This window comes from Convolutriloba macropyga, chromosome 4 (assembly GCF_964194025.1).
Source record: "Convolutriloba macropyga chromosome 4, txConMacr16.3, whole genome shotgun sequence".
Classification (NCBI taxonomy): domain Eukaryota; kingdom Metazoa; phylum Xenacoelomorpha; order Acoela; family Convolutidae; genus Convolutriloba; species Convolutriloba macropyga.
The window spans coordinates 13,656,628-13,680,626 of NC_134471.1; the positions used below are offsets into that span (position 1 = coordinate 13,656,628).

At 39.9% G+C, this 23,999-nt stretch overlaps 1 protein-coding gene across 1 annotated transcript in view; it reads right to left on the reverse strand.

Moving 5' to 3' along the window:
* The window catches only part of LOC142337467 (glycine dehydrogenase (decarboxylating), mitochondrial-like), a 266,460-nt gene that overhangs the window by 230,922 nt on the left and 11,539 nt on the right, over window positions 1–23,999 (reverse strand). The window contains exons 3-9 of the mRNA XM_075386707.1: window positions 22,816–22,997; window positions 20,125–20,249; window positions 16,265–16,345; window positions 15,962–16,121; window positions 2,876–3,072; window positions 1,874–1,970; window positions 1,211–1,459 (exon numbers count right to left, since the gene is read on the reverse strand). Of these exons, the coding sequence (XP_075242822.1) occupies window positions 1,211–1,459; window positions 1,874–1,970; window positions 2,876–3,072; window positions 15,962–16,121; window positions 16,265–16,345; window positions 20,125–20,249; window positions 22,816–22,997 (1,091 nt within the window). The remainder of the gene's footprint in view (window positions 1–1,210; window positions 1,460–1,873; window positions 1,971–2,875; window positions 3,073–15,961; window positions 16,122–16,264; window positions 16,346–20,124; window positions 20,250–22,815; window positions 22,998–23,999) is intronic.

Sequence of the window (23,999 nt, forward strand, 5' to 3'; positions counted from 1 at the left end):
TTGACTTTTTTGTTATCACTGTCTATCAATGACATTTTTCTACAATCTACAATCTCTTTTTTGTTATATACATTTTAAATTTAGCCGCCATAACAATGCAAGCGTAGCAGCGCTGTTAATCATTTGGTTCGAGAGCAACTTACATTTCAAGTGATAGATGTAGAAGGGAATGTCAGGGTGATACTAAGTAAAGCAATTGAAAATTTCAAAAGTTCTTTAAATTCTATTTTCTTATTTCCCTTCACTCAAAAAATTTGTTTTTTTATAGCCTGCATCATATAGGAGTATCTTTGATTATGACTTTAGCGGTACATTTGTGTTTCGGGTCATTTAGATAGTGTTGTAGATAATTATATGAAAAAACTTAACGTGCAATTTAACCAAAATGCACTGGTAATGAATGTAACAAATGACAACACGCTTATGAGAGCAAATCAAGGATGTCACGGCAAAAATTGCAAATTTTGCGGGGTAAAATGAAAACTGGATGGGTTTGGATGTTAATGGAGTCACATTTGAATGTCAATATTGCAAAAACCTTACAACAATCTAGCAGGATTCGGCAATCTTCCAAGATTTTCTAGAAAGATCGTGCAAAATTAAAATCTGCCTTAATATCCAAATTTGGTGAACTCTTTGGATGATTAACATCCGATAACCATCTGAGGAAGTGCAAAGTCAACATAAATCCTCTTAAACACGAGACTAACTCTAAGAACCCAATTAACATCCTGATAAGCATATTTTGCATATAGGAGTATTTTTCATCAATTTTTTTCATAAGAAGCTATGTTTATATCCAAATTGAGAATAAACGGACATGTTATAAATTATAAATGCAATTGAAACGTTCAAAAAATATTATTGAAAATGTGGTTTCAATAAAATTGAATTGTGATTGTCAATTTGTATTTGTTTTTTGTTCAAGTGAACAGTAACGATTTACAATTAGTTGAAATCGTTTTTTTATCGCGTATTTTTGTTTCAATCTATCTCTAAAGAAATACGCAACTATAAGATGGAACATTTCCTGTAGGAAAAATGAAGAGTTGATGCACCAATAAAATCCCATCAGATCAAACCTCGGCCGAAACGAACTTGCAGGAATCTTACAAGATTGTCTTGCAACATTTTGTAAGATTAACATCGTCTTGCAAGATCTAAGATTAGCATCTGGTCTCGACCAGGGTTAATAACAAATCTAGCGAACCTTACTGTCTCCATCCATCTCTCTGAAATTGTGCTTCCTCTCCAGTGCTCTCGTAAGTACCTCACTCTTCTGGGTTCCCAGATCCACAGTTATAGTGTCGAAGAACGTCCCGTGCACCACCGGGAAGCCGGCTGACTCAATCCCAATTGCCAGGGCTCTGGTGTAGTTGTTGACCATCGTGGCAATGTTTTTCAGCCCAGCAGGTCCGTGGTATATTGCATACATTGATGCAATGTTGGCCAGTAGTGCCTAGAACATCTCAAAACTGATCTAAGCTGAAATTCACTTCTTTTCCTCTATCTCTTACAGGTAATGAGATGCCATCAGAATGTTGCAAAGCGCACTATATACGACCCCAGTGAAACGAAACTTGATCTCGAATTTTTTAATACATATGGGATGCCTTAACAGGATCTTATTTAGATAAATTTTGTTGATAAAACTTGAAGTGCCTTGATACGATGAGAATGCATTTGAAATTTTTTTTTGAAACACATTGAAATATCTTGCAAAGGTGTACATCGCTTGACGCTTTATTACGAAGAATCTTGGCACGATAATTCAAGTCTGAAATTTCAGACTTGAATTATCGTGCCAAGATTCTTCGTAATAAAACAAGCATAGTTGAGAAAAAAATCCATTCAAAAACTAATTTCGGAACACCTGTGCTGTACATATGTTGCTGGTGGCTTTGTCTCTCCTAATATGTTGTTCTCTCGTTGTCAGTGTCAACCTCAGAGCCCTCTTCCCACTCGAGTCACTCAAATGAAACACTGACAAGCTTGAAAAATTTTAAGGTTTATTTGAAACCATCTAATTTCTTATTAACAATCCTATTTTTTATTTTTTTTTGCCTGGTATCTTAATGGGAGCGCTCTAGAATTACATATAACATCTGTACTTAACCACTCATAGACTGAGCACATTTCCTTATATTTTGCACACAGTTTAAGCAAAAAAGTTAACGAAATGCGTCTTTTCACGCTTGGCTTCAAAACTCACAGTCCTCACTTTACAAGTCACTTCAATATTAAAATGAAAAACTCGTTTAAATTGAGAGATACAACAAGCAAGAGCGGATGTTATCTCTCAATTATCTTGCACAAAACCCAAGTCGAATGGTCATGTTCCTAGATGTCACCAAACAATTCTTATCATGACAATCTTGAGGGTGATGATATCGAACGAGACCATTGTTGTAGCTTAAGACCTTGCAATACTGTGGTTTTTATGCAAGATCTTGAAAGACAAAGGTTATCGTGCAAAATCTTGTGGGATGATTATTCAAAAAAGAATGCGATATCTTCAAAAATCATCTCCACTCATAATATTTGCTATTTTTTACTCAGTTTGTCCTCCCTCCATCCGTTGATTATCTGCCGCAGTGTTTAAAATTAAAGAGATAGTCTAATAAAAATTCCAGCTGTTTTTTTTCTAAGTATTTTGACCTTCTCTAGTCTCAGTTCTTAAATTATAAAGCATCAGCAGTTATCCTACACTTTTCTCTTCATTATTCAAGCTTATTGGAATACATTAATTCTTACAACTTATTGCTGTGCTGTAGTCTGCGCTAAAAATGCCGATTGCCAATTAATGTTGTGCCTAACATTTTTGGCCAAACAGAAACTTAATATCCGATATGTCCAGTGCAATGCAAACACGTACATGGAGTTTCCAATGAGACGTCCCGGTAGCCTTCTGACATGTTCCTCAGAACATGCAAAGAAAGCTGCATGTGGTCCTCCGTATCCCAGAGGGACTCCAAACCTTTGCGCACAGCCGAGTGCCACGTCACAGCCAAACTCCCCAGGAGCCTTGAGACGACAGAGTGCGAGCAGATCTGTGGCACAGACTGACAGTGCCTGAAGTAAAAACCAAAATCTGACATTGAGTTGAAGATTCAGTTTTCTAATCCTTCGCTTCTAATCCGGTCAATTTTATGCTTAATTTTGCTGATTAAAGGTGACATCATTGATAAGCTATTTGAGCATTCACTCGCCTAGATATCAGATTTAATCCAGCAAAAATTCTGTCTCGAGCCCTTTTCTGCCTCGAAGTTCTCTATTCAAAAGATTCGAAATATTTTTCCTCTGAAAAACAAAAAAACAGTTGTTTCATGTCAGCTTCAGTTACATTTTCTAAAGGCAATCAATCACCATTGACAAAATCAGCATTCTTTATAAAACTTGGTTTAAAGCACCTCAGTGAAAATGAAGCAAATCATTAGCAAGTAAAATTGAATTAAAATGATCCACCAAATGAACTTGGTAAAGCTGATAAATTTAATAATCAGACTTTCGAAGGTAAATTCAAACGTACAATCTATATCGCATCCAACTATATTCTATCAACGCAAAAGGCCAAAGGCCCCTCTCAATGGCCCGGCAAATCTAGCTTGATCTTTTTTAGCAGGTATTTTGTCTGAGTCGATTTTGACTCAGATTGGTCACCGATACGTTTTCGAAACATAAAAATATTAAGCCTAAAAAGAGCGCAATCGATTCAGTATATTAGTAGGCTCAACGAAAATTATGTTTAACGAACTTTTTCCGAGCTTTCTATGCCAAATAGAACGTATTTTGTGTGCATTTAATCTTTTTGTAAGGCTTACATGGTTAAGAGATTATGACGTAATAAAGTTTCTCGCTGGATAGATTCTCGCTTTATTTAAATAGCTCTTTAAATAGACTGCTCATTTAGTTTACTCGGTAACATCCTCCGGCCCGGAAGAAAATGTTGGGAGGATCGGTACAAGCTTAACGAGTGGGCGGACGAGCGATCCGGATGACGTGCGTAAGACGGCGGAGCGGGCGACGCTGTCGGAGCCGTACCGAAGTTCCTCAATCCGAGCGGTTGGATAGTAACCCCTAGGGTTGCTTTCTTCAACGATCCAAACTAAATCACCGACCTTAAGGTGCTGCTCGGCAGGCGTCTGCCACTTAGATCTACGGTTCAACGCAGGTACATACTCCTTGAGCCAACGTGCCCAAATTGCATTGGCGTAGGACTGTGCACGGGCGTACCGCTTACGATGATCGAACTCGTCGACGCCAACGATAGACGGAATTCGGGTTGCTTGGTTACCGAGTAGAAAATGGTTAGGTGTTATTGCGCCTAGGTCGGACGGGTCGGCGCTTACGGGCGTTAAGGGACGTGAGTTTAGTGCGTATTCAACCAGACAAAAAGTAGTGTTCAACACCTCATCTGTGAGGCGACGCGTACCGAGGATAGTGTACAGTACTCTTTTAAAACTTCGAACTAGCCTCTCCCAGATGCCACCTTGGTGTGGCGCACTGGGTGGATTGAACCTCCACTTAATGCCCTTATGTGCAAGTTCGGTGGCAATGTTAAGCGTATTCCATTTTTCCACACATTCACGGAGCTCTTTCTCCGCTCCAATGAAGTTCGTACCATTATCCGACCAAATCATAGCAGGAGTACCCCGACGGGAGACGAACCGCTCCACTCCCATTACACAAGAACTAGTGTCCATGGACGGGACAACTTCAACATGGACAGCACGAGTAGTGAGACAAGTGAAGAGAAATCCCCACCTCTTCTCGGTAGTCCGACGAACTGTGACGTAGAATGGGCCGAAGTAATCAACCCCGGTGTTGGTAAAGGGAGGAGACTGGTATGCCAGTCTCTCCTTTGGGAGGTCTGCCATGATAGGTTGAATGGTTGCTGCACGGAACTTTCTACACAACACGCAGTTTGATTTGATGGAACGCAGTGTGGAACGTAGTTTTAGGATGGCATAACGTTCCTGTACCTTTGACCTTAAGTAATCAATGCCCTGATGATGGTTCTTCAAATGAGTATGCCGCAGAAACAGTTTAACAAAAGTATGACGTGCATCCAGCACGATAGGATGCTTAGTGTCAAAGTCAATTTCCACTAGCCGTCGGAGTCGACCAGAAGAACGGATGAGACCATGAGGCCCAATAAACGGAGTAAACTGAGCAATGCGGCTGCTCTTCTTAACAGATTTGTTGTCAAGAAGATCCTTTCTTTCAGTACTAAAGGACTCTTCCTGAACCAAGTACTGGAGATGACGCTCGGCTTCGTCAAGCTCAACAGGATCGGCTATGCTGCCGTCTACGGTACGGTAACTTTCATGAGATGGTAAAAGACGGAGCACATATGCGGTGACACGCAGTAATTTTTGATAAGAACTGAACTTATCAAACGGGATTAGATTGATACTTTGTTCCTTAGGGGGCTTGGTTACGGATGCGGCTAAAGATGAGATGGAGTCATCATCTTGTTCCTTGGTTACAACGCCGAGTTTGATGTTATCAACGACGTCAGTATTTGGCACAAAAGGGAATTGCTTAGTTCTCAAGAAGTCAGGACCCCTCACCCAGCTACTTGATTGCAAAACTTCAGCGGACATGCCACGCGTGCCAGCATCTGCCGGATTATCACAAGTGGCGACGTGGTTCCATTGGTCAACGCTGGTGTTCTCCAGGATTTCACTAACACGATTTGCAATGAAGATGGGGTGTTTGTTTGTTGAGTTTATCCACTGCAAGACGATGGTACTATCTGTCCACATAAAGACTTTATCCACAGTAACCGTTAATGCTCGACAGATTTCCCTTTTTAAACGGGCAGCGAGGAGAGCGGCTTGTAATTCCAACTTAGGAACTGTCATTACCTTCATAGGTGCAACACGGGCCTTGCCCAAGACAAACGCCAGCTCTGTTTTAATCTCCCTGGAGGTGCAAGTTACTTGAGCCCTGAGAAAACCTACTGCACTGAATACGTCTTGCGAGCTATCACCAAACATGTGGAGTTCAAGATGTTGGAATGGTCCTGAAAAGTAACTTCTCGGTATAGTGATCTCAGCTAACCGCGGCAGTTCAACACACCAGGCAAGGAATCTGTCAACTGTGTCTTTAGGTAACTCGTCATCCCAACTTTGTCCATTGGCACGCCAAATGTCTTTCAAGATTAGCCGAGCACCAACAGTGAACGGTGCGACAAGACCAATTGGGTCGTAGACCTTTGACACAAGACTTAGGACCAAGCGCTGTGTTAAACTTTTCGTGATGGTGCTGTTAGTACCCCTGCTCACAACCAGAGTATCGTTGTTGTGATCCCACTTAAGCCCAAGCACGTGCATTGATTCCTCCTTGGATGAAACGATGACCTTCGGTTCAGTGGATTGAGCAGACCCATCAATTCGGTCAGCCAGATCTGGTACATTGCTTACAAACTTAGTAAGCTTGAACCCACCTAGATGGAGAAGATGAACCAATTCCTTCGACCTAATGAGGGCCCTCTCGGGGGATTCCACTGAGTCCAAGTAATCGTCCATGTAGAAGTTCTCAAGGACGGCTTTCGCAGCTTCTGGGTACTCCTTAGCATTATCGCGTGCCGTGCGCTGAAGTGCGTAGTTGGCGCAGGTGGGTGAATCTTTTGCCCCAAAGATGTGGCGCGTATACTGGTGTACCACAACATTTGATGTGGGGTCCTCCCGCCACAAAAAGCGCAATGATGGTTGATCACATGGCAACACTCCAACTTGGAGGAACATTCCCTCGATGTCGGCGGATACGGCAAATGGATGTTGTCTGAACCGTAGGAGTACATAGATTAGGTTTTGTAGTAGGTCAGGTCCGGTAAGTAATGACTTATTAAGAGATGCGCCATGGAATTTTGCTGCTCCGTTTAGTACCCTACGAACCTTACCCGGCTTGTTCGGGTTAACAACCGGATGGTGTGGTAGGTACCACTCTCGTTCCGAGCGACTTTCCACCTTATGAGCATCTTTGACCCGTACTACGTAGCCTTTGTCTAAGTCCTCTTTGATGGTATTTGAGTATTTTTCCCTTAATGTCTGATCTTTCGTTAGCCGCTTTTCCAAAGACTTTAATTGAACAAGTGCTGAGAAATAATTGTTGGGCAGTTCGATGTTATCTTCAGCCCATAGCATTCCGACATCGTACCTTTTTCCATTATGCACGGTGGTGTTTTCAAGAATTTCATGCGCACGTGCATCCAATGCGGATCGTGGGTCTACTTGCTTAAGTGCGCCGTACGACTCCATGTCGTACCAAGATTTTACCTGACTAGCGAGTTCAAAATCCTGCTCCAAATTAGCTTTGAAACAAGTCGAGACTAAACCTGAAGACGACGGTAGAGGGCCGCTTAGAACCCAACCTATGGGCAAGCGAACAGCGAAGGGCGAGGACTTCTCGTCGGCAGCGAAGTACTCTAACGGGCGGATGGCATGATACACATCCTGTCCAAGTATCATCTCGATGTTTCCATAGCAATATGTAACTGGGTCTAGAACTGCTAGGTGCGGGTATGTTTCCTGAAGTGTTTTAATGTTAATGACATCGGCGCCTACATTCAAATTTTCCTTTATGTAAGGGCTGACTTTAAATGGTTCAAATGCTTGGTTGTTGCGTGGTGTTACAATTAGTTCAACTAACTCAGTGTCTACGACCTCTTCGGTATTTATACCCTTGACTGTTAGTTTCAATGCTGTACCGTGCAAACCAAGTCTATTTGCAAGATCATTGGACACCCAAGAGTTACTGCAAGCGGTATCGCACAAAACTAAAGCCGTGGTATCCTTACCGGTAGAGCTCTTTAACTGTAATTCAGTCACCTGAAGGAGGCCTTTCACATTACTCACAGATGACAAAGTGGTGGTCTTGCTCGATGATTGGACACTAGGGAGTTTACTTTGATTTGTGCCAGCATTAGAATTACTGTTGTTGTTGTTTGGAGGGGATTTTGATGGATAAACCCTCTCAGCTCCATGGAGAAGTGTGTTATGGGAGCTGTTGCAACCGTCCTTCCTGCATTTCCTGGGGTGTGGGCATTGCCTGAACATGTGCTTTTCTCTCAAACATGAGGAACACAGTTTTGCTTCCGCCACTACCTTTGCTCGTTGAGTGGGAGACTTTTCTTTAAATACCCTACACTCCCAGATGCGGTGGATACCTTTACACACAATGCAGCGAGGGGTTGCAGGCGTTGCCGATGTTGAGGCTGGTCTCTGAGTGCCCTTAGTTTGTGTATTAGCAGCAAAAGTTCTTGAGGCAACTTTGGTCTTTACTACTGAGTTGGTGTTATCCTCAGTTCTTGCTTTCGACGAAGTTTGTTTCATTAAATCATGTGCCTCGGCTTTCTCCTTCAACCAATCGTTGAAGTCAAGGAGTGTTGGCTTAACCCAATGTTTTTTCACGGTGAAGAGTGACCAAGACTCTTTCAGATTGGGCGGCAATTTTTGCACAGCCGTGTTGAGAAGTGAGGCGCTCTTAAGGTCTGCGTCATATGAAAGTGATTTAAAGACCCCAACAAGACTTGAAATTATTGCAGAATAGTTTATGATGTTATCACTATTGTGCATCTTTAGTGGTGGAAAAGAGCTGAGTTTTTCTAAGTGTGCACTGACTACTGCCTGTGGTTGGCCAAATTTACGTTCGAGTGTCTTAAGTGCGTCCTTATACATTACACCGCAGTATGCGAACTCAGCGATGGCGGTTTTAGCTTTTCCAGTTACAAGGGTTTTTAAGTATGTTAACTTGACGTCATCAGTCAAGGACTGTGCGTCTATGGCGCTTTTAAATTGCCCGAACCATTCGTGCCACTGCAGGGGATCACCATTGTATTGTGCCAACTTCCACTCGGGCAGTGGATCGTTCTTCTTACAAGTAATTGCGTCCGCCAACTGCTTTATCAAATCCGCAGAGTCCAAAGAAGGAGCCGAAGGTGTGGGATGCGGCGGGCCACCCCAACACAACGGGTTCGGAACGGTAGCTCCATGCGTTGGCGGAATGATCGGAGTGACAAAGGTGGGGGCGGTACCTGCGGAAGAACTAAATGGATTCGCTTGCATGAAGTCTGATGTTACGTAATTTTGAGCGCCTGCTGCTGCTTGTACATGAGGGGAGCGATGCGATATAGATATATGAGGGTTGATTAGCGGGGCCGGTTGTACGGTGTATAAATTTGCAGATGTACGTTCAAGTGGTACTTCATTAGCTGGGACTGCTGCCGGAAAACGCCAGACATTTGGATCTGGAGGAGCAGGAGGTGCGTGGGTTATGGGTACAAAATTTTGGGGCTGAAAACTCTTTTGTGGAGGTGGTGGATGAATTAATTGAGGTACGAAATTAATTGCGGAGGAAATGAATGGTGCAGGCGGAGAATGGGGTAACAGATTGATATTATTCGCCACGGGGTTAGTGGCTTGTAGTGGGAGTGCTTGTGGCGGGGAAGGAGGAAATCGGAATGCTGGTGGGATTAACGGAAAATGCGGTGGTGCGGGGTTTGGAACGGGGGGTGGAGGGGCTGGTACATTTATGTGTGCCTGTTGCGGATTAAGTGCTAGCGGAGCATTAGCGAGTGCATTTAAAGGAGGTGAATGCCGAGGGCTGGTTAAATTCAACTGTCCCGGCATGCTCGCCCTGCGAGGGAATTGATGATCTAACTGTAAACCATCGAAGTGCATTGTTGCTTGAGACAGTTGTCGGGCTGTGTTTGGGGCGTTTAGTTGAGTAGGCATACCAAAGTTTATTGGTGGTGATGGAGGCGTATATTGAGGCTGTCGTTGCTCTTGCATGATGTTATTTGCAACATGTGCATCGTTGGTTACATTGGTTCTAGTATTTGGTTCTTGCGGCTCATGGACAGGGAGGTTGATGTTAGCCTCAACTTGACCATGAGTATTGAGATTAGAGTGTGACTTTGGAAGTTGAGCTGAAGAAGGTCGTTGGACAATTGCTTGGTTGGATTGGGCGATGGAACCAGAAAAGTGCAAACTCGGTTCGTTTGCAACATCTGCCATGTTCCCGGCCGGTGACGAATTAACCCAATCTTGAACAAGTTTCTTGCTCTTAACTGAACTTCTTTCGGTAAAGAGCCCACTCATTTCGCTTGTATCAGACCCGTCTGTTGCTGATTTTGTCATCAACTCAATTTCCTCAAGGGCTGCAGCAGCTACTTCCTTGCGATGATCCTCCTCAAGCTGCTCAATTTCTAATTCCCGCAATTTCGTTTGTTTTTCAATTTCAAGACGTTGTCTAGCAATGCGAAGCTTTGCCTCATGTTGTTTCTCAAGTTCCTCCCTTTTTAGTCTTGATAATTCTAATTCTCGTTGTCGCTGACTTGGTCTTTTTGAGGAAGTCATATGCGAACCTGATCTTGAGTGGTGAGAGGTATACATCTCTGCCTTCTCTTTGTCTTGGACCGAATTGATATACCCTCGAGCAGCAGCAATGAACTCGTCAGTTTTCTTTGTTACAGTCTCTAACCATTTCTCAAGATTCTTACAGGCAGCGTCTGGATCTTCAGTCTTCTGTGCCAGATCAAAGAGCTCTTCATTCTTATCAACCACTCTAGTAAAAGCATCTTTGCACTTCACAATCAGACGTTCGATCTTAACTTTCCTGTCTTGCTTATCAACAGCATTGTTAATTTCCCCATAGATGTTATTAAGTTCAGCCTCTAATTTTGCTCTTGCACTATAAAGTTTGTTGAATTTGTCCTGCAAAGTTGTCATGATCTTAAGAAAGACAGGAACCACAAGTTTAATTCAGTACTATTATAAAGTACACAACAGCACAACACAAATGGGTTATACCGAACCCGTGTGACGGTTTGGCTAGCAAACCGCCAAAGAGCAAAAATGTTCGTCGAGTACAATAGTACCCGGCGAAAGAAAGAAAGAACGGTGCGCAGGAAGCGCGAAAAGGGGCAGAACGGGAGACGGGACGGAGGGGAAGAGACGCCGAACGAGTAACGCACGACGGACAAACGGGAGCGTCGGGCGAGTGGCGCGCGACGAAACGGGAAAACGGCACGGGCGGGGCGGAAACGTCGGGCGGATGGCGCGCGACGAAACGGGAAAACGGCACGGGCGGGGCGGAAACGTCGGGCCGATGGCGCGCGACGAAACGGGAAAACGGCACGGGCGGGGCGGAAACGTCGGGCGGATGGCGCGCGACGAAACGGGAAAACGGCACGGAAGGGGCGGAAACGTCGGGCGGATGGCGCGCGACGAAACGGGAAAACGGCACGGAGGGGGCGGAAACGTCGGGCGGATGGCGCGCGACGAAACGGGAAAACGACACGGGCGGGCGGAAAGCACAAGCGAGGAGGCGGGAAGATCGATGCTAGCAGAACACAGCAATAAACTCAACCAAACAAGCTAGCCGTAACTCCAGAATAAACTTAAGTCACACCCTAGAAAGAAGGAGAGGAGCTACTGCCAGGTAAACTAGCACAAACATTATGGGGTTTTATCAACGGCATCAAAACATGAAACAATTTACGGCAACGATGTAGTATAACCAAAAGTCGAAAGGGTCAGGAAATTTACTAGCCGTAACTCCAGAATAAACTTAAGTCACACCCTAGAAAGAAGGAGAGGAGCTACTGCCAGGTAAACTAGCACAAACATTATGGGGTTTTATCAACGGCATCAAAACATGAAACAATTTACGGCAACGATGTAGTATAACCAAAAGTCGAAAGGGTCAGGAAATTTACTAGCCGTAACTCCAGAACAAACTTGAGTCACACCCTAGCAAACCACCATACCCAGACAACAAAAGTGCATACTACAAAATTAATAAAGCTACAACAAATTGCTAGCAAACAGGTGTGGTGAAAGTCACGAAACAAACCAGCCGTAACTCTAGAATGAACTTAAGTCACACCCTAGCAAGGAACGAGACTAAACAACAAACCGGCATACTAGCAGAAAGAAATTTTACTACAGCAAAACTCAACATACTACATCATACAACAAATAAACGGGGAATAGGAAGAAACAAGAAGACACGGAAACAAAGAGGACGGAAACGGAAAATGAAACCAGATAACCTGCGGAAAACGGACGGTAGTGAATAACTCAAAATGGGGAGAGCGAAACGTTTAGTAAAGCGCTATTGGAAGGAATCAACCACAAACCAACCCGCGCGACAAGGCAAGACTACGAGACATTTAGGTTATTAAAGGCTTGAGTAAGTTCCGCCTCCTCGTACGCATGGCGGTTGCGGAGCGTTTTTCGACGGCGCTTTGAAAGTTTTTTCGGTCGAGACCGTGTTATCAAGGACCGGAGGTTGTTCTTATGAGTTAAGACTATGGTCAGTGTTTTCAGCTCAAGCGCAGGCCTTTGGTGTAATGCTCTGTACTCTTTGAGTAAACTAAGATCTTTCTGTTTACGTCTAGACACAATGTCTTTCACTTAGTGTATGGTAACTAGAGTACTACACTTGAGCTGGTCAGAAATATCAGGAGTTCCCTCTCTGGGGCAATACACAATAGCTTCTATGCGCTCCTGATAGTTTTCAAGCACTGCAATAAGCTGTGAAGGTGTTAAAGGCTTATTGTCGTTGCTTCGATGACGTGAAAGCGAATTGTTCACTACATCATGCCATATAACTAGGCGCTTCTTATCATGAAAGAAATGACTCAACTGGAACTGCGCTGTTTTTCTGACTTTCAAAGCGTTAGGGTTGAAACTTAAACCCGGTAATGCGTAAACGTTACGTTTGTAACGATTTTGTGTTACTTGAGGCGCAGTTTTTATGGCGTGATGAAGTGAACTAGCAGCTAATATGAAAACCATATAATGTTTTTACAGCATAAATGATTTGAGCTTTGCTCAAACTCCGAGCCTTGATGTTAAATGCACGATTTTCACGAGTTACCAAGAATAAGCGCTTATTTAGAAAAAAAACCTGAGTTTTTTCTCCAAAATTGAAAAACTTGACCAAATTGTTCTTTTCTTCTTTTGAATTGTCAACTTTATGCAAGTGTTACATCCGCGTTTAATGATTTTTTCTTTAAAATGGTAGGAACAAAGGAATTTTGTTTTCAAATTTGGTCAAATTTTTCGAATATTTTCAAGTTTTTTTTTTTTTGCTACGCTTTTATGTCACGAACAGCAAAAAAAATACCGCAATTTGATTATTTCCGGACTTTGACAAAAATTTGTCAAAAATTTCGTTTTTTCAAAAAAAATTGTAAGAGGTAGGTTTTTGGGGGGTGTAGATTTGCCGGTTAGGAAATAAATTTACAACATCAAAAGTAGCAACGTTTTAGTTTGGATAGTTCTTACAGTTTTTGGAGGCTTGCTGGGGTCTCATACTTCTAACTCGTCAAACATCTGGGCGCTTTTGTTTCCTCAAATGTTGAAAAAATTGAACCACTCAATTTTGCAGCAGTTGATTCCTGTATTGAATGCAATGCGCCAATGCCACTTGAAGGGTGTATGTTTTTGAAGCAGTCCAAGATGCCACGATTTTCACAAAATATTGGAGTTTGATTCCCGAGACAGTAATGTCTACGATGAGAAATACTATAGCTGTAAAATATTAATCCACCAATGCAAAAGAACTTCTGATATTCAACTTCGAACAATGTGTTTTCGAAAGTAAAGCGAGAAATATCACTTTGGTACCCATATCAGAAACAGTGCTGAGAAACATAACTTTCGTAATACTTGCTAGAAAGAGTAGTAAAATCTAGTTACTACGAGAAACGAACAGAATACAGATAAGGGCCAAATTGATTTAAGATCACGTAAATCTCGAAAAATCTTTAATTGGAAACTCTTTTCAATCACAATCTGAAGTAGAATCGGTTCTCGTAAAATCGATTCATTGTCGTTTTTGAATGTGTTCTGCAGTTGTTGCGAGTCTAAGGGTCACGATGCAAGCAAGGGTCGCGATGCCAGCAAGGGTCGCAATGCCAGAGAGCGTACAACAATAAGGGTCGCGATGCCAGAAACAACGCGGCACCAGAAATAAAGCTGATAAATTTAATAATCAGACTTTCGAAGGTAAATTCAAACGTACAATCTATATCGCATCCAACTATATTCTATCAACGCAAAAGGCCAAAGGCCCCTCTCAATGGCCCGGCAAATCTAGCTTGATCTTTTTTAGCAGGTATTTTGTCTGAGTCGATTTTGACTCAGATTGGTCACCGATACGTTTTCGAAACATAAAAATATTAAGCCTAAAAAGAGCGCAATCGATTCAGTATATTAGTAGGCTCAACGAAAATTATGTTTAACGAACTTTTTCCGAGCTTTCTATGCCAAATAGAACGTATTTTGTGTGCATTTAATCTTTTTGTAAGGCTTACATGGTTAAGAGATTATGACGTAATAAAGTTTCTCGCTGGATAGATTCTCGCTTTATTTAAATAGCTCTTTAAATAGACTGCTCATTTAGTTTACTCGGTAACACTTGGAGAGAGAGAGAGAGAGAAAGCGAGAGAAAGATGAAAGATCTGAATTTGAAAGGGAAAAAATTAACTTTAAGTTGTGACATCATATGCAGTTTTTAGTTCAATGAACTGCTACTGTGGACAATGATCATCGAAAAAATCGAAAAATTTAATTTTTTACTTCCAATTTTTTTTTGAAAAACGCTCAAAAAGACACTCTTAGCATTGAAGAATCACGATTATGTCAAAAACGCGACCGGGTTGGAACAGAATACACGAGCGAGTCACAAAAAATTCTTGTTCCATGGCTAAATTTTCGGTCGGAGGGAAAAATCTCATTAATGACAGCAATTTGCAATCTGGTGATATTTTCCTGCCGCCTAGGACCTCAAGCCATTCTGCTGCCCTTGCAATTACGGTGATTTCTTCTTTGCTACAAAACATTATCTAAAATGCAATTGAGAAGTAAAGAAACGCCTGAGGGCCGAAAGCACAGGGTAAATGAGCAAAAACGTTCTCAGTGAGGTATAATATTTGTGCCATTAGCAGTGGAAGTGCTCGACATATTGTCTTCAGATTTCAAAAAACCATTGCAACTAATAGCCACACTTTCAGAAAACAGAGTTCATCAATTGGAATATTTTTAATTGCTTTTATCAGTCTAGCCCAGTCAATCTCTATAGTGCAAGCCCTCGAGCAAGGAATGTCTCTGCTGAAATAAGAAAAGCTGTGATCTCACCAAAATAGAAACGATGAATGTGTTTTCTCCTCACCGAATGAGAAGGGAGGAAAGTGCTTTGTGTTCCTGACCCATCCAAAAAAAGAAGAGGGAGCTAATCAATGATAGGTGGCTTCTCAGTTTGGTTGAACACACCAAAAAGGGGAAATCGAACTGATCGGCAATGTTGAATAATGTTTTTTACTGGACTATGCTAAGTTAACCAAGAAATTATTAATTCCAATTCCTGGAAAGAAAGTTTTTCCTGAATTTGATTTTGAACAAAGTTTTAAAGTAAAAGATTTTTGGCCTTAACTTACCGAGAAAAGTAATTAAAAGGGAAGAAAAGTAAATAAAGCCAATTAAACCAATCATGCACAGTATGCATGATTACTATCGAACACTTTTCAAACCCTAATTGCGCTGACTATACTCCGCATTTCATGGTTTAATATTACTAAATTCCATCTTAGGGTAATTAGAAAACGGAAGCAAAATTACAGCAGTTTAAGCAATTTCGACTTGACTGACTTCAGCAGTTTATCCACTCCGAAAAATTCATTACTGGAAACTTATTGAAACTCATATAGAAAACGCCTACTGGAAAACTACTGAAAACTGATAATCAGCCTCAGTTGCATGCTAATGTATAATTGACTACCCAGGTTGAGGTCCTCGTTTATGACGTTTTTTGGTCGTTTGATATTAGTCAAAGTATTTAACCTAAAAAAAGAATGTTGTATCATAAATGCCCTTTATTTGTACATCAATACAGTGTCATACTGCTGACAATCAGAACAGGTATATCTATAACTGCAGCATTCTACCTTAACTTGTCTGCACTTGTGTGTGATTTGAGAGAAGTCCCTGATGTTTCCCTCAGTGTCAGGGTACTGGAACATCACTGCACAGTACTCCCCACTCTCTATCCTCCCAGACCCACTCTCACTGGCAATGTCACCCACATCTACTTCCACTCCAAAGCCACTAGAACCCGTACACTCTAATTCCATAAGCAATTCTTATTTATTTTTTAACCTCCCAAGTTTCTACTCGCATATGATTTTTATATTTTTATGTTCCGCGAGCTCATGTGCTCTATTTACAAAGATTTATTATAATTCACCAACCTGGCTCTAGTCTTGACCACTGCGATTGTCTGTGGATGCATTTTATTGTCCAGAAAGACTCTCCTCTTCTTCGGATTTGCTCTGAAAGTATAATTCTGCCCGTACCTAAAGCTCAGTGACAATCAGTACTGTTTCAGAACAATTTCAGAGAAATTTCAAGCTTTAGTACTGATTCAGAAAGATATCAGAACCAACTGTAAAGTGATTTCTGAATTTCTCTATTCAGAGCAAAATTCAGAGAAAAATATTCTGTAGTCTTCTGAATCAGAGCATAAATCAGAATTAACAACTGAATTAGCTCTGAATCAGACAATTTCAGTGCAAAATGTGACCTAAATTAGACTCTGACTCAGCACTGAATTCGGCTGAGAGCTAGGTACGGGTGTGGATCACTCACTGACGACACATGTCACCCGATTCACTTGACAGGAATACACACGTTCAACAGATTTTTAGCTAAAATCTACAGCCAGAAAAAACTCTTAACCCCGGGTGGATGCAGCAGATTAAAATTCATTGTGTGCATTCTCTACCAATCACAGACTTAGTAGACTCTATTCTCTTTTATATAGAGCATGACCTATAAAGATTAAGCCTGAAAAAAGAACCAAAAATAGGGTCCACCTTAAAAGCGTTGACCGGAACCAACTTCTCAAGTAATTTCATAACACATACGACTCACTATAAACGAAAACAATACAAAGTTTCAAAAGATATTCCTGTTTTTCAGTTTTTCAGTATATTTTAAGTAAACTGTTTTTATTTTTGGTGAAAACGGGATTTATTGAGAGCACAAAAGAATAAAATGAGCAGAAATCTACGAATATAGACGAAAAGAAGTAAAAACATTATTTTATACAAATTTACAAAACAAACCTTAAAATTGATACTAATCAGTTCAATGGCTCGCACAAAACAATTGGAACTCTAATTGCAGCTAAGGATATTTACAGTAGACTGACAAAATCGAAGAAAATATCTGGCAGATCACCAGAAAAAGGCCGTAATAGCTTCGTAGATCTGCGGTTGCAAAAAGCTAGTGAAAGAAACAGACCAAAAGACACTTTTTTCATTGCTGAGATGTTATATTTTGATTAGAAATCTGTCAAACGTATTGTTGTTTCTAATAGCTGCTCTCAAATAGACTTCAATTAGAGTGACACGCACTCACTTGACCTTATCTTTCGGTATTTAATAGTCGATTTCAGAGTGAGGAGGTCATTTTTGAGAGTGCGGTAAGTCGGGTATGACCAAAAACAATCAGGCGAATGAACCAACAGAAACTCGCTCCACTGAAAGTGAAAACTGACGTCACGCAGGCAATTCAGTTGAAATTGCTTGAACGAATGAACAGAAAAGCAGAATTGAAATGATTGTGACGTCATATGTTCGTAAGAAAAACTGTTGACGAAATACAAAACAGCAAAACCAGTACTAGATTACAATTCAAAAAACTGAAGCAACTGAAGACAACGATATCACTCGCAAATTCATTTAATTTTAGAAAAACAAATTCTTTTAGTTTCAGAAAAATAGTGTTATCGAAGTTGTTGTTCCCCACAGAGCCTAACTCAAAAATTTTGGCAAATGATTGTGTTGACAGCGGATAACATCTTTGTAGAAAACCACTGCAGGCAAAATAAATGAACAACACAAACGAAAAACGGCAAAAAAAATAATTTTCAAGAATGTCTTCGACTATAAGTGGCATCAAAGTCAATGAAGCACGCAACTGAAACTTGAATTCTGTAACATCTATTGCACTATCTATCAATAGAATGAAAAAGATGAACTTCAGTAAAATTAATTGGGGGAACGCGCAACAAAAGCCGGCATTAATAAAAAAGAAGAAATAGTCGAAAACGAATGGTGTCGAAGCCGGTTAAATTACTAGCAAAAACCTAAACCAATTAAATCCAATTACGCTTAAAGGGAGAACAAATAATAGTGGTCAGTTATGACATAAACCCACAGGACAAAAAACAACACTTATAAAATAGCCATAAAAAAATCTCGAATGATTTTTGAAAACGAGTCGTGTCGAAATCACAAAACCTGCAGCTTTGAGTTTGAAAACAAGATAATCTCTACAATGCCTAATAAAAAAAGCTAATGCTAACAGGCAAAAAGCTAATAGAATTAACAGGCAAAAAGAACTAAAAAAGAAAAAGAGGCAAAAAGAACTAAAAAAGAAAAAGAGGCAATCGAAATAGAATTAACAATTTTTGAAACCAAGTGGTGTTAAAGTAGCGCAAATTGTTAGATTCAAAAAAAACTTTAAATTGATCAAAATATGGCCTATGAGAAAGCCTTTCAGAATTGTTCATAATAAGACTAAATGTTAAAAAATATAGAAAAATCCAAAAAGTAGCCTATAATTCGCCAGTATTTTTTCAAAAACTGTTAGTGTCAATTTCGTTAAAGCCATTAATTTCCGCTCAAATTTAAAAATCCATTTACACATGCCTAATGTCATTGAGACCTATGGATGATGAGACTAAATAACAAAACAGCAAAAAGAACTAAAAAGAAAAAGAGGCAAATTCTTGTTTTATGAAAACAATTAGCGTCAAAATCTTTGAAAACCATTAGTTGCTTTCGAGGGGTTAAAACAAGTGAAACCATGGATTATTAGAACATACAAAAACCGCGAATCTGATTAAACACCATCCACTCTCTTCTCTTCAATAAGCACTATGAAAAAAGTCACGCTCTTTAACTATTCTCTTACGACTCCAGCGTGACTAAAATCATTACTTCAGTAGTTTGAATTCTTATTGACAGGTAAAAGTTGAAAGTTTGATAACATTTCTTGACAACATTCCAATAGAATTCAAATTCTATGAACTGTAAAAAACCAAGAGAAGGCCCATAATAGACTCAGCTATCGCTTTGCGGCTATTAAAAAACAAATAAACAATCGTCTAAAAAGACATTTAGACAAAAATAGCTCAAAATTGGGACTTAAAATCAATTAAGTTCTAATTGGGTCAAAAATTGTGTCAAAATTACTCTCAAATTCTAATCAAAGCTGCTCTCAGTCGTACAAATCTATATATATTTAATTGAGAGAAAACCGTTCTGGCTGAAAACGTTTATTGAAAACTTAGAAGATTGACTGAACATGGCTGCACGTGAACAAAACATCTTGCTCTCATAGCAATTTTTTAAAACCTGCTTTCCACACACGCCATAGTTTTTTCTCTTTCTCGTCTCTACTTTTAAGTTTTGTTAAGCAGGTTGTTTTCAAGTGAATCGTTGATTTTTGGGATTCCAAAAAAATATCACCATAACTGGCCGACTCGTAAAATTAAGTGTAGGTCAATAATAGCTCCGTTCTGCTATCTCTATCGCAATTTTTAGCAAATATACTCCATTTTCTTACAGCCAATGGCAATTCCTGAAACGCCGATTTTGAAACTGCAATGTTGAGTACAAATTTCAAATTAATGGTTGCCTTTTTAGCAGTGCTATTTAAAACCTACCAATTTGCAAGGTGAGGATAAACCTCTCTCTCATCAATGCACCTTCATTTTTAAAATAAATTTTTGCGCACGCATTTGTCCCTACTGTAAAATGATGTCTCCAGGCTGACCACCCTAAGTATATCAGTACTAAACCAGTAATCCAGAAACCGTATATAGACATTTCTATAGTTGTACATATTCTGTTCATGTCAAAATATACACTGATCACTATTTTTTCAGAGTAAAATTTTACTTCTATCTTGATTTGATCTGTTCATAATTATGATCATGCAATTATCAGCCTGATTAACATTATATAACTAAAAACATTCTGTTCTCAAATCCTAAGCTTGAGAACATTCCCTGCAAGCAGATAAAATTATTGTCTCTAACTTTACAGCCATGCCGAGTGCCTCCGCGGCAGCAGTTCCCTCGTCTAACAGACTGGCATTCGCAATTGGGAGTCCAGTCAAGTCCTGCACCATCGTCTGCCAGTTCAACAGACTCTCCAGTCGACCCTGTAGCCAATAACTCGCATCAATCGCATATTCCAAGGACAAATATTCAACAATTTCCTTAAGATCAATTTCGTTAATTCTTTACTTGTTTATAGCGAGTCATAAATGATGATTGTGACGTCGCGGTTGACTACCAAGAGGATAGTTTCACACTGAAGCCACCCCTAACCAGTGAAATGGAACTATTAATTTTTACTAAGTTCTTCCTTGATAAGGTTCTGTGTAATAAGATATCAAGATTTGTACATACACTTGATAGTTCATTGCATATTAGGCATATTGACAAAATCTTCGTAAGGTATCCAAGATTTATCATGAGAACTTAATTTAAAACAATCTTGCTCAGGCATTACAAGTTATGTCAGAAAATGAAAATTGTCTTCAATTTGCAAGATGTACCATGTTTCGTTTCACTGAGTATTCAAATTGTAACGGCTGCTCTCCTATCAAAGTCAAAGAAAACTTTACAACGCCCACTTCGTTTCAGCGGTTTCAAATCTGTCCGGATATTGTGTTTTTGCAGTTAACTTTTGTGAACTGTATTATCCGCTATACTGTAGAATGCCGTTGCATTACTTGATACTCAATAATTTCAAATAACTACTTGTTCAGCTCTGCCGAATAACCAATGACTTTGCTTCAACTAAGCAAAAGTCCAAAATTCCAAAAAACCAAATAGTCTCAAATTAGAGCCTTTTCAATGATATCTCCTGAACCACAAATGCTAATGGGATAAAAATTCACAAGATGTTGAACGTTAGGTAAGCCTACTATCTCATGTTAAAATAAACAACGCTGGGTAAACTGCGTTGGTGGGGCTACCTTTTATATTTTATACCCAATCTTAATACTTGGGCGAAAACTTCAATGTTGAATAACTCTGTAAGTAATGGTTCAAATTTCAGCAAACTTGGCAGTGCACAACACTGCCATACAAGTAATCAAACAAAAAAGAAATGAACTGAATTGGTCGAACGATCTTCGAAAAATAACACAACAATTTTCACCTCAGATTTGAATATTCTGAGTTAATTTAATGAACAACTTTTGTTTCCCAATTGGCCTCAATAACACCAATATCAAACTATGCTAAGCTTCGTAAAACCAGCAAGAGCAACTGACTATGTGCTTTGCACGAAAGTTTCTCTTAAATAGGAACTTTGTTCCTCAGAAAGAAAGTTTTGAGACTATCAAAATTAGTTCTGTTTTCAACAAGTCACAGTAAAGTTAAAACTGTACAATCACTAAAATGATCTACAGAAACAAGACACGATAACAAGTAATTTACCCCTCAAGAAGGTGTTCTTCAATACGCACTGTATATCAGTTTAATACAACCAAAATCGCAAATTTCAATTGATTTTTGTTAGTTTTTAAAGATCCTTTTATGCTGCTAGTCCAGACTAAAGTGCACTCAAAGTCATATACCCTCAATTACTGAGCACGTGCCATTACACAGTAAATCATAATATAAAAATAAGACACACTCAGTGTGTTATGCACCCCCAGTTACAGAACTCGTCGTCCCATTACATAGTAAATCTTTATGCAAAATATGGCACGTGCGACTGGAGGGTGCAATTAATATGCACCAACTAAGCAGGGGCACAAACAGAAAATATCCCACTCTTCTAATACAAAACCAATGAATTGAGTTTTTCTATAGTATATGCTTTTGGTGATCTTTTTTGATGACAAATTGCTGTTCATATGGTTTTCTGATAGTCTGTTCTGTTTGATAGGATAGATAAGATATGATTTGATTTTCTATTATTTCATTCTCTTTCTATCATTTTTGCTCTTTGGACAATTTTGCAGCCTCCATACACTAAAAAACGTGCAGGTAAATTGACTTTCACAACACTTTACCTGAAATTGCAGGTAGCCTGCAGGGAGCGTGCAGGAACCGGAACACCTTCACAGTTCAGGTAAAATAACCTGAACTTTCAGGTAATTTTACCTGCACCTTTTTTTGATAGTGAAAATCAAGGCAACTCTAAATAGTGATATTCGACAACATGAATTTTTTGTGCGTGCTCGGAGCAATCTATGACCAGACTTCCGTGTGATCAATACAGTCTTTCAGACTTCCGTTTGATCAATCGTGAGTTCAAAACTTCTGATCAGGCCTCGTCTAATCAGACCATCGTGCGTTTGGTAGTCACTCCTGATTAGACAAGTGAGCTCAAATCTCAAATCAACCTCTGCTCAGATTAGCTTGCGCTTCAAGCCGTCTTTAATCAGACGATCTCAGGCGGAAGTTACCTCTGATCCGACAAGTTTTAGACCATTGTCCAGAATACTGTGCGCTCGAATACTTTTCAGACCATGTAATTCGAGCTCACAACGCTCAGGTGACCATTTGAAGGCGGTTTGATAAGAGTTCACTTTGGTCTGAGTACCTCGACATGGTAACTACGAGAATACTTCAAAATGAAATAACTCTTCAAATGCTTGAAAAACGATATGCTGTTTCTTTATTTATATTCAACGGTAAACAGTTTATTATATTATATTACAACCAAATCCACTCTGCTGCTTTTCCTAACCTTCTCCATTCATTTACCTGGCTCACTTCCGGCTGATATGGAGTATACTGTGTGTACCACCCTGGGTTTTCTATCAAGTTTCTCAAGATGACCGTTGGGGTGACTGTGTTGTAGTAGCCCATCCCAATGTACGTGAAAAAGTCTTTAGCGTCGTTCTCAAGAGACAGAACCCGTGCACGAACTTGCAGCTCTTGCTCACCTACACAACATCTTATCTTGATTTCAGTACGTTAAGCATTTTAGGATCTCGACTAAGTAAGTGGCAGTGTTGAAAGTTTAAGATCAGCAAATTGCCAAATAGAATACCGTCTAAGTCCAGCAAAAAAACATTTTTTGGAAAAGGCGACGCCGATGCAATTGCTCTCGAACAACCGATGAGGTGGTATGAAATGTAGCATATAAAACCGAGAATTGGGGTATATTTATGATTACAATTGTGCTTTATTCAATTGTGCTATAATGTTACTAAAAATTAACTGATTAATATTCATTACTGAAATTACATTCTGTGCGCCATTTTAAGTTTCTGTGCGGAACTGCTGCTAAACAGCAGACCCAGGTAAGTTCAAATTTAAATTTAAACCAGAGCGATTTAATACTGAAAAACACCCTAGTGACCGATGAATCGAAAAACTTGCAAGAATCTTGCAAGTTTTCTTGCAATATCTTGGAAGAGAATACATACGGCTTCCATCTTCTTGCAAGATTCTTGCAAGCTTTTTAATTCGCTTGCAAGAAACTTGCAAGTTTTTAAATTCCATTACCTGGCTACAGGGGGCGACTGGTCGAGCTGAAAAATGAGGAATATAGCTAAGATTGTGTCGGAAAATTTTCTCGAGTCAAGTTAAAAAACCGACTTCTGAGATTTTGCAGTATGTTCTGGTTGTGTTACCCTCCTCCTTTTAAATCCTTTTTTAAGTTAGTTAAAGCTGCTAAACATAAACAAAAAATTTTTTTAGAATTTAAAAACTTGCCAGATTTTTGCAAGAATCTTGCAAGATTATGAATCGGGGCTAAATTTTTCTCCATGGATTTCGGTTTTGTAACTTGTTAAAAAAACAATAGTTTGCTTCAGAAGTGTTTTCTACAACAAAAGTAGCCTGATTTGTTTTTTTGCCTTGATTGATTTCTTGAAGATTCTTGCAAGAATCTTGCAAATTTTGAATCAGCTTGAAAGATTCTTGCAAGTTTTAAAATCACT